Genomic DNA, 18,340 nt, shown 5'->3' with positions numbered 1-18,340 from the left:
TCACAGCTCCAATCACCAACTTTGCTAGTTTCTTTTTGATGTTTTACATTGTGAATACACTGCTGTGTCATTTAAACAGATCTCGTCTACCAAAGTTAACATTTTAAAAAGGTTGTATAGCAAATTGCTGTCAAATTAAGTTGTGCTCTAAAATTTAGGAAACAGTGCCACCAACTGGAATCTGATAGCATTACGGTCACACCAAGCAACAATTCCTGTCATTGGACATGCTGAACAAAATCACTGGCACAGACAATAGGTCTGGTGTTCGCGGCAAGCCTTTTAGATTTGTCAGTGTTTGTTTTGTTATTGTTTTTTGTAAAACCATATTCAAAATTTCTAATGCCTGACTGGATTACATAGGTTTTTTTTGCATCTACAAGCGCGGCCAACAGTGTTCATTTTCTTTAGGCGCACTTTGAGGCTGGAAATTATTCAATTCTAATTCTAATCCCCATAGGAAAATGGCTCCGGGTTAGGGCAAAGGTAGCTGCCAAAATGTGCAATTTACCAATTACAAATCAGGTGAATGCTGTGCATCAATTATATTCCCTGGCTGTACACTCTTATGCTCCAGTTATCATAGGAGGGGATTTCAACTTTTTGTACGCACCGGAGTTCGATGCCTTGGAAAGACAAGAAGCAATCTAAGTCCAAGACACCTGCACTCATTACATCTTTTATGACAGATTTTGGTTTATTAGATCCTTGGCTAGAAAGTTCCCTTCTCAGAAACAATTTACCTGTTTTATAGCTAGACATAAGGCCGCTTCCAGATTAGATTTTATTTTTATTTCACAAATTTTAGGAGGTAGGACCTCTTCAATTATAGCAAATAGTTTTTCACACCATGCAGTTATATCTGTAGGGTTTAGAATGGATCTTGTCCTGTTTCCCGCGTAGAAGGAGACCTTTTAATAAATTGCTTCTTTCAGAGGTTGATTGGGTTGCACCAACTTGTACTTTTCTAACCGGTTTTTCAATTAAATTGAAATTCTGCTCCTCTGTTTCTGTTTATTGTTTGGGATGCCTTTAAGGTGGCATCGGGGGTCATTGGTAAGCTCATTCAGTGGGAATGGCCAAAGTCAGTTAAGACAAGACTTAGATGCTTCGGGAGAGCATTGAGACGGCAGTCTTGAATGTTAATACTCTCAAAATATAGAAACTAAACTTCAAGAGCTGGAGTCTGCAAAACCAAAAAGCTCAAATACCATTACACAGCTATGAAACTGCTATGGGAAAATAAGATTAATCAAATATGTTATGGGGAAAATAAGCACGCTGGTAGATTATCAACATGGTCAGCCAAAACAGGGTCTAATGAGATGTGTCAGCTTGCATCATGGATCAGGCAACTCATTTGCTCATTTGGAGATCATTGCTCTATACAGAGGATCTTCTTAGATCATTATAAAGCGATTTATCAACTAAACAAGGTTAGTGACCAAAATTTGATTACAGAATTTCTGTGCAAGATTAGCATCCCCAATTTTCAAATAATCAAAAATAAGATCTTCTCAAACCATTTTTGGCAGAAGAAACCAGGACTACTCTGGAGAGCTGTAAAAATGGTAAAGCCGTAGGTAGTGATGGGCCACCCACAGAACTGTATATACATTTTTCCCTGAAGTTCACGAGATATTGGTTAAACTATTTAACTCCATCTTACAGGGCGTGTCAGCTCCAGCATAGTTTTCAGAGGCTATTGTCATTAGTGTGTTTTAAAAAAGAAAAACCCCCAGATAATCCCAGTTCGTAACGTCAAATCGGTTTTTAGGTCTCGCCTGAGCCAGCGCTTATAGCGCTGCTCTGGCGAGAGTTTTAGTAAGCGGGTTTTGGAAGTTCTAACCTAGTGGCTTTTTTCAGGCCTCCAGCTTGCGTTCGCGATGTCGTGCACGCGCACAGCTGCTATCCTGGTTTCTAGCATTCCTGGCAGGGCCGGCTTTCCTCCCCCTCTCTCACCTGCTCCTCCACCTCCCTTACTGCACGGAAGAGTTTCAGCCTTAAACGTAAGGAAACACTTGGAAAAGTTTCTTTCATGCTAAGTCAAACCCTGTGTACTTGTAGAAATACAAATCTTTTATGCAGGAAATGCTTCACATTTTTAAACAATGACATCCAAAACAGAACTGTTTACGTGGTCACAGGGAGACACTACTTTTATTCTGTTGTACTATGCCGGTCGTGGTTTGTTTACTTGTAACACGCGCAAATGCTAAGCTATTAATGAAGCTGGATGGCTCTGTCTGGCTTCGAGCCCCGTGGTGCCTGTTGTCTGTTCCGCGCACAGCTGCTATCCTGGTTTCTAGCATTCCTCGCATGGCCGGCTTTCCTCCCCCTCTCTCACCCGCTCCTCCCCCTCCCTTACTGCACGGAAGAGTTTCAGCCTTAAACGTAAGGAAACACTTGGAAACGTTTCTTTCACGCTATGTCAAACCCCGTGTACTTGTAGAAATACAAATCTTTTATGTAGGAAAAGCTTCACATTTTTAAACAATGACATCCAAAACAGAATTGTTTACGTGGTCACAGGGAGACACTACTTTTATTCTGCTGTACTGGCGCTCGTGGTTTGTATACTTGTAACACGTGCAAATGCTAAGCTATTAATGAAGCTGGATGGCTCTGTCTGGCTTCGAGCCCCGTGGCGCCTGTTGTCTGTTCCCTCCTTAGTATTAGTAAATGCAGTATTTGAAGAGCAGATATTTTAGCTACTAGTAAATGTGTGTTTTTATTTAGCCTTTCTGCCCACTTGTTTCCGCTTAATCTTTGCACTCTCCTCTTTGCTCAGCTTTTCAGTCTTTTTCTCTTAAATCATTCTTTTACTTTTGTCTGAGTTTCTCTCTCACTGTTTGCACCCTCACTTCTGCTTAAATCTCTTGACCTTAGCTTGTTCTACTCTTAGTTCGTTTTTTCTCACACTCTACAATCTCACTCTTCGTTGCTATTACAAGGGCACTGCCCACCTTCTATGGTGTAGTGCATGTCCCTCGCAGCTTGTTTACTCTCTTGTGCCCCATACAAGCCCCTCCTGCCTTCACTGGCGGCTGTGGCTCCCCCTTTCACCAGTGGCTAGTGAAGTATCAGTAGATGTTGTAGCACCCAAAATAATGTGCTGCATAGCTAAATACTTACAAGGTCCCAAAGGTGAGACCTATTGGCTGTGCCAATGCTTGTTAAAATTTGGATTACAATCTATTTACGAAAGTTCTGATAATAAATTTGTTAGCTGCTCCGAGCTTGATCCTTCCAGACCAACACGTTTTTTTGGTTAGCAGATCAGTACCCACTTTCTGCTTCAGGCCATTGATTATTTTGCACAGAACAGACTGAAGGCTGCAATATTAATGTCCGATGCTGGAAAGGCTTTTGATTCAGTAAATTGGGAGGCCCTTTGTCCCATACTAGAAAACTTTTTGTTCCCGTGACATCTGATATCACTGCTGAGAAAGCTGCATCTGAGTGCCTTGGTTTCAATAATAATCAATTCAGAAGAGGCGGAAAAATCAAGATTATGCACATGACTCCTCAATACTGTCTGCTCTCTCTAATATTATTTGCTCGATTAATTTAGCCGTCAGCAGGAGAGATCCATAAGGATGATAGAATCTGCCCTCCAGCCCTTGGTATATCAAAGTCAAATTGCATGCTGATATTTTAGTTGCCTGAGTGCTGAGAAATCCAATATTCAAAATCTTTTAGGAAAGTTTCAAGAATTTACATCAATTTGTGCTATTAGAATGAATCGAGGGAAATCCGAGGTCCATACTATTTAATGCTTCTTTCACTGATCTCCCTCAGGGTCTGTGCCCTAGGCATAACCCCACTCATTTTATTAGATATTTGGGAATATATGGCACGTCCAGTTATGGTGGTTTAGATTAAATTATGTGATTACATTAGCTAAAGTGCACACTCTGCTCCTTAAATGGAAGGCATTACTCCTTAGAAACATGGGCAGAGTTGCCATGGTTAAAATGTAATTTTTTCTGTTAATCATTTTTCTTTTTTCAAATGTGCCTATTCAAGTTACAAAATTGATTCCTTGATACATAGTTGTAGTTGGAATAATCACCACACTTGCACACCCTTGCACTATGCTGCAAGGGTGCCTGCATTGGCGCAAAACAGCTAAATTAGCGCCAGTGTAGGAGGAAACGCAAGGCAGCACTATATTCTTGTAAATTAGGTGCATCCCTGTGTTTTAGAAGTGGCGTAGTGCTGCGTTAAGCCAAGGAGGCTAATGCCGTGCTCCCCCACTTCCTTGTGAATATGCCCTTTAATTGTGGAGGACATCGCTGGACCAAGAAAGCTTTTGCGGAATGCAGACGAGAGAGCTATATCTGCCAACAGACAGAGATACAGTGAAAAGCCTATCTACCTGTACATACCACGCTCGCACTTGAACCATACCTTATGTATAACATATCTCATTACTATCGGTTTCTTTAGACTCATTTTCATTTAAATTTAATACACCATTTATTAGCAGTTCCGCGTGGCAGATCTTATGGTTTTACCCCCAGCCAGGTAGGTTCAATAATCATTCAGCCCAAGAGATGCTACACTTTATTATGTTTTGTACTTTCGACAAAAGTCTGCAAAGGTCTTTTGTTTAATGCGGTTTACGGGCAAGCCCTTTACAAAAGTCCGTTCTGCACTTTTCTATTTACTGTTATTATCAGATAAGTTCATATGTTTTAATGTGGCTCTCCTTTTATCTGGTGCTGTTCATGTGAGAAAAGCATTATTTGAATCTTGATATGTGTTGGAGAGAAAATCTATTGAACAACACCGAGTTGACACAGCAATATGGGTTCATTACAATACTGCAGTGAGGATCAGTCACTAGGGGAGAGATCAGCTCACCTCTGAGGAGATTCAACTCGATGTCTGGGGTTTTAGCTCAGAAGCAGTCCTACTTATTCTTACAAACCATAAAGGTTCATCCCTACGTAAGCAATGTTCACATAGGACATACAAGATAGCATCAGCAATTTCTCAGAAACAGATGCGCAGATAGGTGGGCCTAGCCTCACACGATGAATGTGGAAACCCCCTATTGGGGTTTCGATTCTCGGAATATAAACAAAGGAAAGATATATTTATCTAACTGCACAGCGCATGGTTATGTTCTGCTCAACGCTGATTGGCCAAGCTTATCTGACCTTTTGTATGCGGTTTCCTTCCCCAAGCCATCTTACCAGTTTGGTGTGCAGCTGTGGTTTCTGCAGAAGCGAGTGACCAGCTATCTGACTTATAGGAAGCATGCACGTGTGCCAGTATGTACTAAGGCAGGATGTGCACCTGTTATTTCTCCCTATGTACATGTTCAAGCTTAAAAGTTGAAGAAACCGCAGCACGTCAGAGGAAGCAGGCTCTTATGTGATTGGTGTATTTTGGCTCGTTCCTCTAGCAGATGGAAATTGGGGAAACCTCATTTTGCAGCTTCTGCGCTTAAGCACTACTGGTTTCTCGAGTCTGGAGGGAGATATGATCTAATCTAAGTTTCATGCAGTAGCTCAACTTGCTGACCGCAAGCTATTTCCTAACCTTTTGACGAACAATGTGACCTTATAAGCTCATCTAAATGTATGGTCATTGGTAATATGTTATTTCTGTGCAGAGGCGTCTGTCCTATGTGGGCCTAAAACGGTCTCTTACTTGAAAACTTTGCATGGAAGTCTCAGGCCTCACCTCTCTGTGTGTTTGTATATAATATATCCTATTTTTCCGTATATCATGTGAAACCAATTATTTTTCAGGCAGCTGTGGATATATAGTTTTAACTTGCATTTTATCTATGAATGTTTTTACTGTCATTTTAATTTGTTTTATGGTTCTTATTTAGAAACCGAATAAAGATTGATGATTGATAGATTGATTGACTATGAATTACAAAAATGATGCTCAATAAAAAGAAGGTTCACTAATTTCTCGGATTCATCGTACAGTACTGGAAGTGATAGTGACCAAGGGGCACCCAGCAGCGGTTATCAACAACACCAAGATCCTTGGTATCAACCACCACAAGAACAGCACACAGTTACACCGACTTTTTTAGAGAACACCCAATGGAGACCTCCCAGAGGACGTGGATCCAATTGGAACAGACAGTCATAGAGAGGACAATACCAACAGAACTGGGACATGGGCCGCCAACACGGACAGAATACGAAACAGGTGAGATTCCAGCAAGAGAGCCACGGCGAGATCAACACCCGAAGGAGAACATACAGGTGGTAGCAAAGTCAAAAAGTCCAATTATCAATCTATCCACATATTCTCTATCCCCTGGCGAAACAAGCATCCTCAACAAGGGGTTGTCCTTCGTGCCCACGACTTTTGCCAACAGATTCAGCGTGAAAGCTGAATTATACCGTTTCTTCCATAAAGTACACCTGAGACACTTTTTCAGAAACTCATCACCTACTACAATACCTTCCAACATGGGGATGCGACCACCATCGACCTTCAGGCCCCCTTCGCCCATGATGTCTCACAAAATCTTGACCTATGAAAGCGTTGTACTACGGGATGGCATGAAGACATGTGCTACGAAAACGTATGTTAAACACAACATTACCAAGATTGAGAAAGAAGCACTCAACACCCTAAAGGACAACAAGACCATAGTGATCAAACCGGCGGACAAGGGTGGTGCCATCGTGATCCAGAACACTGAGGATTATAAAGCTGAAATCTACTCTCGACTAAGGAATGATACTAGCTATACTATCATTAGAAAGGATCCCACCAAAGACATCAGCAAAAGGATCAGATTGATCACAGCGAGAGGGAAAGAATCTGGTTTCCTTTCTGAAAAAGAATACGATTACCTTAACACTAACCAACCACGCCTCCCCACCATATATACATTGCCAAAGGTGCACAAGAACTTGCAAAAACCTCCCGGAAGACCAATCATCTCTGGGTGCGGCTCCCTCCTTGAGCCAGTCAGCAAATATGTTGATTTTTTCCTCAAACCACTAACTGAAACCACTAGAACCTACCTCAGAGACACCATGCAGGTGATCAACATAGTGGACAATTTGGATTTTGATCCAACGAAACAAGTATTGGTGACACTCGACATTGTATCGCTCTATACGAGTATTCCACAGCAACCAGCATTAGATTCCATGAGATCAGCACTGGAAGGAAGACCTCAAACCACCAACGTCCCCACAGATTTCATACTTGAGCTACTAGAAGTTGCTATGATGAGTAATTTCTTCATCTTTCAAAATGAATTTTTCATTCAAAGCAAAGGAGTAGCGATGGGAGCAGCCTTCACCCCAGATCTGGCGATCCTCTTTATGGACGAATTTGAGAATGATCATATCTTCTCAGCCAACAACCCGTTCGGTAGGCACATCACCGAATGGAGAAGATACATCGAAGATGTATTCCTTATCTGGACAGGAGAACAGACGGAACTTCAAAGCTTCTTTGATTGGCTGAACACCCGCTCGAATGATATCAAATTCACTATGCACTTTGATAGATACTCCATCGACTTCTTGGACATTAGTATCAAGGTATCTGTAGACCACCTCTACATCACCCTCTTCAGAAAACCGGCTGAACGGAACACCCTCCTAAGGTACACGAGTCATCATACACGAGGCCTCCGTGACAACTTACCATTCGGCCAGTTCCTTCGGATTTGGAGGAACTGCACACGAAAGGAAGATTTCTTCCAAGAATCTGACTATCTCATCACACGCCTCATGGAACGAGGCTATCCTAAGAGACTTATCAAAAGAGCGCGCAAAAGGGCTTGGTATAATAACAGAGTAACACTACTAACACCCAAACAACGCCAGTCAACCAGTAACATGATGATATGTGTCACCACATATTGCACCAAGAGCAATGAGATAAAGAAAATCATCAGTGGCCACTGGAGACTTATTTCTGATGATCTCGATATTCATGAACCCCCCATGCATGCTTTTAAAAAAGCCAAAAACATCAGAGGCCATGTTGTTCGCTCATTCCTTGAGAATCCACCAAGACAGACTATTCAAAGCATGTGGAACCTACCCGAAATAGTGGGCCATTACAAATGCACCAAATGTAAGGCATGCAGTATGTCTATCGAAACAAAAACATTTCATTATAAACACCATGCAATAGACCTTAAAGCCCACACCAACTGCAACACATGTGATGTGATATATGCAATCATCTGCCCATGCAACCAACTTTACGTTGGACAAACAAGACAGATAATAAAACAGAGGATTCTACAACATTGAGGTAGAATTCGGTGTAAAACAAGTGGGGCCCCTCTTGTAGAACACTTCACCATCCATGCACACCCACCTGAATCTATCAAGTGGTTAGTAATCAAAAAGGTATCTGCGGGCCAACGGGGCGGGGACCTAGGACCCATTTTGAACCTTAGGGAATGTAAATGGATGTGCTTTCTTGACACTGTTGTAAATGGACTCAACGAACAGGACAGCACTAATGCCCAGTTGGCAGGACTATCAGCTGAATAGATGTTACATCCATTGTGACACCTACTAACTGTATATATTATTTACAGACTACCTGCCTGACTTGTACACATACGATGTATCACGCTATGTATCTTTGATGATGTGTACACGTCTCATGCATCTGAATGTACAATACTGTTTAATTCGTCTGTATTAAGGATAACAATAGTAATGTATTTGCCTTTTACCTGTGCAATTGTATACACCAGTCAATACCATTGCTGCTTGCCTGTTTATCTCTGATCGCTATTCAGCACTATGAACTTGTAACCCAATATTTCACAGTGATTCTAATTCCGTTTTTGAGCATCAGGTCGCTCCAATGTTTATTTTATTGATTACTTTCCCTTTGTAGTGGGTTTTTCTGACATAAACTGCGCATCCAAGTATTAGGTCACAGGGGTCTGCTCCATCGTTTGCATGGATTACTTTTCCCTTGTAGTGTCACTTGCACTACCAGACATGTCATTACTCTCCTCCTCCCCCATTGGCCAGTCTTTGACGAGCCCCTCACGCAGCACCCAGCGGCTGCACCGCGCGGTGCATGTACGCCTGTCAGTACTAATCCTTCATTAACGGGGTTTTTGACAGCCGCGCCCATTGACAAGCCGGACGGCCGCCGATGCGGTAAGTTTTTCCCCGTCCTGAAATTGCTTGCATTCACATCGATCGCCACGATCCTTTGATCGCATCTAGGCCCCGGTATATAAGCGGGTTCTCCTCACGGTCGTTCGCACGACATTCAATACTAACAACTTTGTTTCCTCTTTTAAACAAATAGACGCGTCACTCTCACGAGCGTTCGCACCACATATTCCATTTCAACCAGTTTCATTTGATTAACAGTTCAACATATTGTACGAGGCATTCTAAGTGATTTCATCCTCTGATCCAAACCCCCGCTCCTCCACCCGGGGCGTGATCATCGTAGGAACTACAGTCACTCCCATTAACTCACTGTGCAGCCTGCCATCACAAGCCCTCCCCCAGTCTCCTTACACCCCCGGCGCCATTCACAGTCACGAGGTTACATCCTGCCTTGATCCATCGGACATCCTTTAGGTGTTTTAACCGGCTTGTTTAACATCACCCCCACTAAGTCAACACCGTTCTCATAGTACTTAGGCACACCAGCCTTTTTAACGCGACCCACCCCCTTTCTATTAGCTTGTCGACTCTGTTCTCCCTTGCCATTAGATTGACTGCGGATTCATTCCCACACGTGAGAGACTGATGACCTCACTCCTGGACAATTTGCCGCACACGAGCGTTGTCCCTTTCGGATTACACACTCAACGTGTTTTGTTCCCCAAGAAGGTACTCTACTTTCTTTAGCATTCACCCTTTCCTAATACTAGCTTAGGTCCTGAAGAAGACCCCCGCGTGAGGACGAAAGTCACCCTCTCCATCTGGGGTCGAAACGTAGACTACTTGCAAACCTCTACACAAGCTCAATGAACTAAATGTGACAATTAACATGTACAATTGAGTATTGTTTGGATACTATGAACTATTGACCTTTGTCAGGCTGAAAAAGGTTCCATTTCATGCGCTAAAATGTATATATGTCACCTTACCTTTTTCTTGTCCCTCACTCACTGATTCAACACTCCCTATCCCACTCTTGTCTCTTTTCTAACTTCGAGAGCACTCATTAATATTGCTATCATTCTCGGGAGCAACTGTGTTGCCACCAGAATATTTGATTTTGCATATAATGCTTATTAGAGATCTTTGAATTAAATATGACTAAAGCATTTAAGAAAAATGTATGGTGAATGCCATTTTTCATTGATCCATATAACAAACTTGTTACTATGACCAAATGTTTCACTGTACTGTGAATAAAAAGACACACCCTCCTTTTTCTTTTGTTTGTGTTCTCAGAGATCACCCTTTACTGAAAATGAAGAATGTAATTATAACACCCCACATTGGAAGTTCTACACATCAGGGTCGTCGCCAGATGATGATGAAAATGGTGGAAAACATAAACGCTGTTATTTATGGACGACCTATTCCAAATGAAGTTATCCCCAAGTGACAGCAAAGAGCATTCACTAAAATGTCAAAAATACTTCTTAAAGTGAAATCTATAGCAGAATGTTTTCAGTAAATAAACATTTATTTTGACCTTCATCATATATATGCATGAAACTAAAATATTGAATTGTATGAAAATGAACACAGTACACATCTCCAAAATAGAGTTGAACTCTCATTGTTGACATGCGATTTTCTAAAGGTCAGGAGTTTGAATCCCTGCAAGTTAGACTCAGCTATCCATCCTTCTGAGGCCTGTAAAAGGAGTAAATTGGTTAATTGTTGCATCTGTCAAAACAGTTAGAAACCAAACACTTTGGTAGTAATCCATATAAAACCAGTGGTTACATATTATTAGTAATACTTATCAAGAATGGCTTGGATTCTTAGTGGGCATTTCCTTCTCTGCATATTTTCTTACCTGACCACAAATTCTGTAAGCAGGGATAATAGTGGAAATTATGGCTGCATTATTTAGTAGTCACTCAGACAGCGTTGCGCGTGGAAGTGTGGGGCATATCCATGTAACACTGTTACTCATGTACTGTGTACTACCATTATCATTCTTCTGTCTGCCCGTGTCCAGTCAGAAAACAACTTCATTAGTAACTCAGTTAAACATTAAGCACTGTGATCCCTTTCTCACAGTGATGTTATGTTTTGCAGATTTATTGATAGCACTATCACTCAGGAGGGTATCCTGGTGCTGAGAAGGTGCGAGTCTTCGCATACCTAGGGTCTAGTGGGACTACTCAAAAGCCAGGGCTTCAGCTTATTACAGAATTCAAGAAGTGAGGAGGAAGCTCTTAAGAGTAGCAGTAGGTCTTTCTGTGTTTTAGTAGCGATGTAGGAGTAGACTCGACTGCCAGCTTCCGTTTTCCATATGCATGGGATTTGTGCGTACAGGAGTCCGGACAAGCAGAGGTGCCTGGAAGGTTTGTGAAAGCTGATGCAATTTTGATGTATTCTGGGCCAGTGTTATGTAGCATCTTGAAAGTGTGGTTGAGGACTTGCTCGATTGTGAATGGGAAGCCAGTGGAGCTCCTTCAGTTGCAGTGTGGTACGATGCAAGTGCAGCGTGGGAGGTTCAGAGGGATTTTGCCCACAGAGTTCTGGATGGTCTGCAGCCTTCTGGTGAATTTGTATTGATCCCAGCATAGAGGGTGTTCCCATAATCCAGCTTGTATGTGACCAGAGCATGTGTGACGATTTTCCAAGAGCTGATTGGGAGCTATTTGAAATTCTTTCTTAGCATCTTTAGGGTATGGAAACAAGAGGCGGTGACAGTATTGACTTGGGCAGTCATGTGTTGTTGCGGTCAGTGATGATCCCGAGGTTCTTGGCAAGGTAGATGGGGATGGGTATTGGTCCTTGTTCAGTTGGCCACCAGGTGGAGTCCCACAATAATGTGCTCTTCTCGAAGATCATGATTTTAGTCTTGTTGGTGTTCAGCTTTAGACAGTTGGTCTTCATCCAGTGGGCAATTTTAGTATTGCAATGAACTTATCTGGATTCTGGCCATCTTGTCCTTGAGGGAGAGAATGAGTTACATGTTATCTGCATAGGAGAGGATGTAGATATCAAGAAAGTGGCTGATGCTGACTAGAGGATTTACAAATGCGTTGAAGAGCGTCAGGCTCAGGGAGGATCCTTGCCTACCACTGGGTCCTTCTTGTCAGAAAGAATCAAAATCAATCAGAGTGCTGCAGAGAGGTCCAGGAGGGTGAGGGCTGCCGTGTCTCTTCTGTCAAGAGTCAAGCAGATATCATTGTGGCAGTGCTGAGGGTAGTTTCCATGCGGTGGTTGGGACTGAAACCACACTGGGTGGTGTCAAGTCGTTAGTGGTCATGGGTGAGATGTGAGGTGTCTGTTGATGATTTTCTCTACGACTGTGACCGGGAATGGCGATAGGCAGATCAGTCTGTAGTTGGCGCGCTTTAAAGGATCAGTAGAGGGTTTCTTCAGCAATGAGAGGACAATTGCATGTTTACACGCATCTGGGAACGTCGTGGAAGAGGTGGAGGCATACAGAATGGGTGTGAGCATGGTGTTGATGGGTTGCAGTCCTCCGAAGTAGGCATGGTGGGGGCAGAGGGTCCGATGGGCCCCTGACTGGATGGACTTCATGGTGGAGGCGGTTTCTTCTGAGGAGAGGACAGGCCATGTGGTTATTATTGGTTCTTTGGATAAGATTGAAAGGCATTTGGTGATGTCTGTCGGGTTCGGTTGTGAGCTCAAGTTGCTGTAAATGGCAGTGATTTTATAGCTGAAGAATTGAGAGATTGTTTCAGAGGTCCTGTGAGGGGATGATCGAGTTTGAGGCGGCTGATGGTGAGGTGAAATCTTTCACAATGGAGAAGATTTCTTTGCCTCTGTTGGTGCTAGGATCGACTTGGTCTGCCAGAGCAGCACATTTGGTGCTCCAAATCATATGGTGGTAGTGTCTTAAGGCAAACTTGAACGTGCTTCTCTCAGCATTGTCCTGGCTCATTACCTATTAATGTTTCAGTTGTTTGAGGTGGCTTTTAATTAGTCTGATTTTCTCTGTCTACCAGCTGGAGCGGGGTCGGATCTTGTTATATTTCTGTGTTTGAGGGGGTCAGGGAGTCAGTGCAGGAGGTAATCCAATTGTTGAAATTCTTGATGGTTTTGGGGAGGCTGTTGTCGTGTCCAGACTTTGACAGTGATTGTGTTCCAACTTTGTTGGGCTGGTCTGGCAGTCGTGCATGTGCGTTGGGATGCTGAACTTGACAAGGGCGTGGTCTGTCCAGGAAACTGGTGTGGGCTCATTGACTCAGATGTTGCTGAAGTTGGTGAAATAAGTTCCGGAAGGTGTGAGCGCTCTTGAGTTTGGGTCGGTGTGGTTTTCCAGGTGGAAGTTCAGATATCCAAGTAGGAGGTAATTGCTAGCATTGAGGGCGAGTAGTGCCAGTGAAGTTGCTGCATCGTCCTTGTGGTCTTTGGATGAGAGTGCCACTTGGGGTAAAGTTGGCTGTGACTTAGAGCTTGAACAGCAGATATTCCATGTTGGAGTATAATGTGTCCATGGGTTTGGCGCAGCAGATGGTGTTCTTCTGGATGATGGCGATTCCACCTCTGGGCTTGTGATGTCTGTCTTGCCTGTCAGTCTTCTAGCCAGGGGGAGGTGGCTGTGGCGATGTCGTGCTGATGCATGGTGCAGCCAGGTATTCCTGAGGAAACGCAGGTCAGGGGCATCTTCGTGCAAGAGGTACCAGATCTCTGTGGCATGTGTTGTGAGGGAGGGAGTGAGTGAGCGTTGAGGAGCATGCATGCTAGTGTGAAGTGTTGTGTGGGTAGTTGCAGGACTGTGTGAGTGTGAGAATGGGGTGTTGGGTGCTGGTGGTGCACTGAACTTTGGGTGTGGGTAAGAGCATTAAAACTTGCTGGAAGCTCAAGAGAACGCTCCCTCAATTTTGTGGGGTGAAGCGAGGCAGTAGCATGTCGAGCAGGGGCTGGGATTGAGGGCATAGAGGGTCACAGCATGGTAGCAATAGGAGGATGGAGTATCAGTATTCCTGGTGCTGTGGGTGGTCCCGGTATGGACGGATGCAAACAGGCTCGCCTTTGGTGCATCTGCTGCATGTCCATGCTGTGGCAGCGATTAAGTAGGTCCTGGGAGTGGAGAGGAGTGATGTCACTTCCTGTGCAGATGGGTGATGGAAAAACTAGTGATGTCACTTCCTGTGCCGATGGGTGATGGGAAATCCAGTGATGCCACTTCTTGTGCAGATGGATGATGGAAATGAGTCCTCTTGTTTGGCTTCTTCTTTTAAAGACATTGTTGGGGGGGAAACCAGTGATGAGCCAAATCCTGAGCACCACTGTTGATCACTGCTAATCATGCCATACATTCAAATGTAACATAGACAAGGAATGTACATAGCCAACCAAAATCAGAAGAGTAAAGTGTTGCCACAGAAACTGAACAAATGATCCAACATAAGCGTAAATCAAGCGTGCATATTAATGAGAATAGGTATATTCAGCCTGATGTACCAAAGGGTTTTATCTATTCTGTAACTATGGGAAAATGCATTGGTACACAAGGACTATCATTTTCCCAAAAAAACATACATAAAACCTGTGGTATCCTAAGGAAAGGGCACTCACAGGAAAGGATTGACTGACTCACAGTCAAAACTCTTGGCACTACTATGCTCTTGCATATGGACAATATTGTTTTTTATTATTTTGTTAAGCATAAGCATGTTTTTTATGGTTGCTAAAGTGCACTCTCAAGTAGCTCAGAGCTTTAGTACTTTGTTTGGATCATATCAGCAAAGCTAATGTCCATTCTTCTGGTCATATCACTCCACGTATGTAATGGTGTGTAGAGGTGGCCGGTGGATGTACTGGACTTAATGCATGAGTTGTTGGTGAGATCTGTAACTGTTGGATGTCTCACAGAAAGGGGCCTTGTCCATGTGGGTTTTTGGTTGCTCCTGCTGGATAAAACTTGCCTGAAAACTCAGGTTGTCAGACTATATTAGAGAACTGCCTCTTTACGAACATCACAGATTATTCTGAAGGATACATCCTGTTGCAGATTGCTCACCTTATGAATATTCTTTTCAGGCTTCACAGTGCTCTAGAACATTTTAATCAGTAATGGCGCTCCATCATCACCAGTTGGTGCCACACAGGTCCAGCTGCAACTTTGCCTTCGAGCATGACGTCCCTGGAATAGATCAGGCACCAACCACTGCTATTGCATTAGTTCTTGCTTTGCTTCACCTCATTGATGTAATCTAGAACTCTTGCTGTTTAACCAACTATCTACTCAACCTTGTAGATGCTCCCTTAAGAATATGACCCCTTTGAACTCCCATTATGAATATATGTGAAGTGTGGGGTTGGATATAATGCCACAACCTTTGACTTTTGTGACCTCATGAACCCGAAAGCAATCAGGGAGTGACAAGCCAAGTTATATTTAGCTAAGGCCCACAGCATACTCCCAAGCGGACTCCCTCTCCCAAAGAAAAGTCACCTTCCTGGAAACATCCATCTTATAGAACTTCCTACTAAACGTACCACAAGTGTCTTTAAATGGAGAAGTCGTCATCATCCTTGCTGAGGCACACCCATTCCCAGAAGCATTCAGAACCACAACTTTAGTACCCCAACAGCAGACTCCTGCTCAATGTGGGTGAATATTTAGCAGAAAAGGCATCAAGACCCACATTTTCTTATCATACACACAACCAAACCATGTAGGTCAAGGCCTTCTGGCTAGGGTTGCTGGACCTTTCCTGGATGGAATCTCAACTCTATTGGCTCATCCCAAAAGGAGTGTCCATACCTGTGGGCTTAGTGATTCCCATGGCTTCAAACCAATGCCTCCTGACACCACTCCTCTGTTGGCTCAACACCTGAGACAACGTCCAGACCAGCAAGGGTACCGTCTCACATATTTTCATTCCCTTCTTCAGTGCCAGTCTAAATGTTTATAGTGACTTTTCCCACAGATCCAATTGTGGCACTGTTCATGAAGTCGACAGGAGAAAACATTGTTCATGTGCAAAGGCGAAGGCCAAGGTGAATTTCAAGGATGACTCATTATTGAGACTTTCCCCAGGGCCCAAAGCTAAGCCCTCTTGGAGATGTTTGGTTCATACTCAGATGTGATTCCTTTTGAAGTTACGGACTTTGGCAGCACAAAGAATGACAAATTAGAAGTTCATCTTTTGCTACTGTACAATATTGTTGCTGGAATTTGCCTGAACGTACAAAATGCCAGAGATACTTCCCCAGACAAGGGCATTTCATATCCCTTTGGCCTACCTCTGCCAGGAAGCCTCCTCTTTCATGACAGTTGTCCCGAAGGCAGTGAAGGCTTTCAAACTGACTATGCCTTTTACGGAAATGCACTTCAACAATGGGACGTAATTCCTTCAGTGCTGTATTGGTTCTGCTGAGTTCTTTTTTTCAATGAAGACCTCCTAGACTGTATAAAGTTTTCTTGAGATAACCTAGTTTTGGGCACAGCAATCCACAGCCAGATTATCAGATAACATTGACCCCCACTTTTTGTCCTCACACTGTTCACTGGACAGCCTAGTTGTTCAGATATCATATTTTATGCAGAACCCAAACGCTTTCCCTGTGGCTCCCCCAATAGGAATATTTTCCTTCGGGGGTTTGGCGCTCCGTACAGCTAATGCTACCTCCTTAAAGACTGGTATGCCTTTTAGAAACAGGCAAAACAAAACAGATCCTGAAGTGTGACTTTTTACTACAAGGGCAATGTTGCTCACTCTACTGGTACTGCTGTCTCACTGTAACAACGTGACAGCAGTGCCCATGACAGTGAATAGAGGATATTCAGAGAGAAAGAACCGTGGTAGCTTTTTCTAATCGTGCAATTTTGGGGGATAAATTATTTTTTAATACTAATGATTTTTATGATGAATGTAGTCATAACCGATGAGTTATTAATATTGCACCTGAAATTATTTTTATTAGGTGTTTAAAAGTGTGTATATTAATGTAGATCAGTTGTGCCACATTTTTGCAGAGAAACCATTTTATTAATGTGGATGATCTTATGGTGTTCTGTTCAGATTGCTACTGCTCATTGCTCCTACCAATCAAGGTCTCTCTGCATGTCTTCTCTCCCCACAGTCTTCGCAGAGCACAGGACACTGGGACGTAAATAAATTCCTTAGAGAGCATGTATTGTGAATGAACATTTTTTCATGTACTGAATGTATCAATCCCAAGGACACTTCTGCAAGAAGTTCTAATGCTCTCCTAGAAGACAAAAGAGTATGGGCTTTTGTTTGGGAAAAAAATCATATTGTGTTGTCCATCTCCATACAGCAACAGTGCAGAAACTGCTCGATATGTGTTATCACTGGTAATGCCATGCTGAATTTGCAGTTTATGCTCATTACCTATTCATAAAATGTGTATAAAAACCCTTAGTTTTGGGGGGGAGCTAAATACTTTTCCTGTTATACTAGAGATGCTGTCCATTTATTTACAGACTGCCCTTTTCATTTGAGCGGCTGTTTATGATTGTTGCTGCTTATTGGGACTTTTCTGATTTCTGACTATGTACTCTGTATCTGAGCCTTCATGGCATATATTTTGCATTTCTCTGTAACGCTTAGTTTGAGATTTTTGTAATAAAATCCTTTCGCTTATACTGATCTAGAACTTAGTTATTTTGTGGTCCCAGCTACCTATTACTCTGCTTAATTTGTTGGCCCTGATGTTAAGGAGTGTGGTGACTCTTATTGCAATATATGGGGTTTTGGAGTGGAAGGGCCTGAGGTAAATTTGGTGATGATCCAAATTTGGGGGTTCAATAGAATACTGGGGTTCTGCTACCACAGAAAGTTTCAAGAACTGCAGGACTACAGCTTGTACCCTAAGCCTGGCCTAGCAGTACCACAAAAATATTGGAAGATCGTGATTTTTCTAGGGCTGTACAGTCTGAACAAGGGCAGCTTTTTGTCAGGCCATCAAAATGCCACAGAAAATGTAAGGCTCCTTTTAAGACAGGAGTGGATCTAGACGGTCACCAGCTCCAGCACCAGATTCAGTCTCCACCATCCCATGAGTGCTCTGCTGCTTCCAATCCCCACAGACTACACCACATTCACGACATCATCTTCTGTTAAGGGCAGTGACTCCTATTTTACCACACAGTGAGGGGTGATCATGACAGACCCATGGTGATACTGCTGTTTTGCTGGGACTATGCCATGCCTTTCATATCTTCAGACCACCCCCCTTTGTTCAGAAGACCGAAAGTCGGG

General features: G+C 43.1%; 1 protein-coding gene across 2 annotated transcripts in view; it reads left to right on the top strand.

Moving 5' to 3' along the window:
- LOC146822793 (uncharacterized) overlaps window positions 1–17,722 on the top strand; it is a 146,500-nt gene extending 128,778 nt beyond the window's left edge. Inside the window, exon 6 of one of the 2 annotated variants that reach the window (XM_085606984.1) lies at window positions 10,398–17,722. In XM_085606984.1, coding sequence (XP_085463110.1) covers window positions 10,398–10,554 — 157 coding nt within the window. In that variant the 3' untranslated portion in view covers window positions 10,555–17,722. The remainder of the gene's footprint in view (window positions 1–10,397) is intronic. The other variant, XM_085606986.1, reaches the window with a different exon arrangement.
- The last annotated feature ends 618 nt before the right edge of the window (window positions 17,723–18,340 follow it).

The sequence above is a fragment of the Triturus cristatus genome, chromosome 5_2 (assembly GCF_964204655.1).
Source record: "Triturus cristatus chromosome 5_2, aTriCri1.1, whole genome shotgun sequence".
NCBI lineage: Eukaryota > Metazoa > Chordata > Amphibia > Caudata > Salamandridae > Triturus > Triturus cristatus.
Note: the sequence above shows the minus strand (reverse complement) of the source record. Positions and strands in the feature narration are given on the sequence as shown.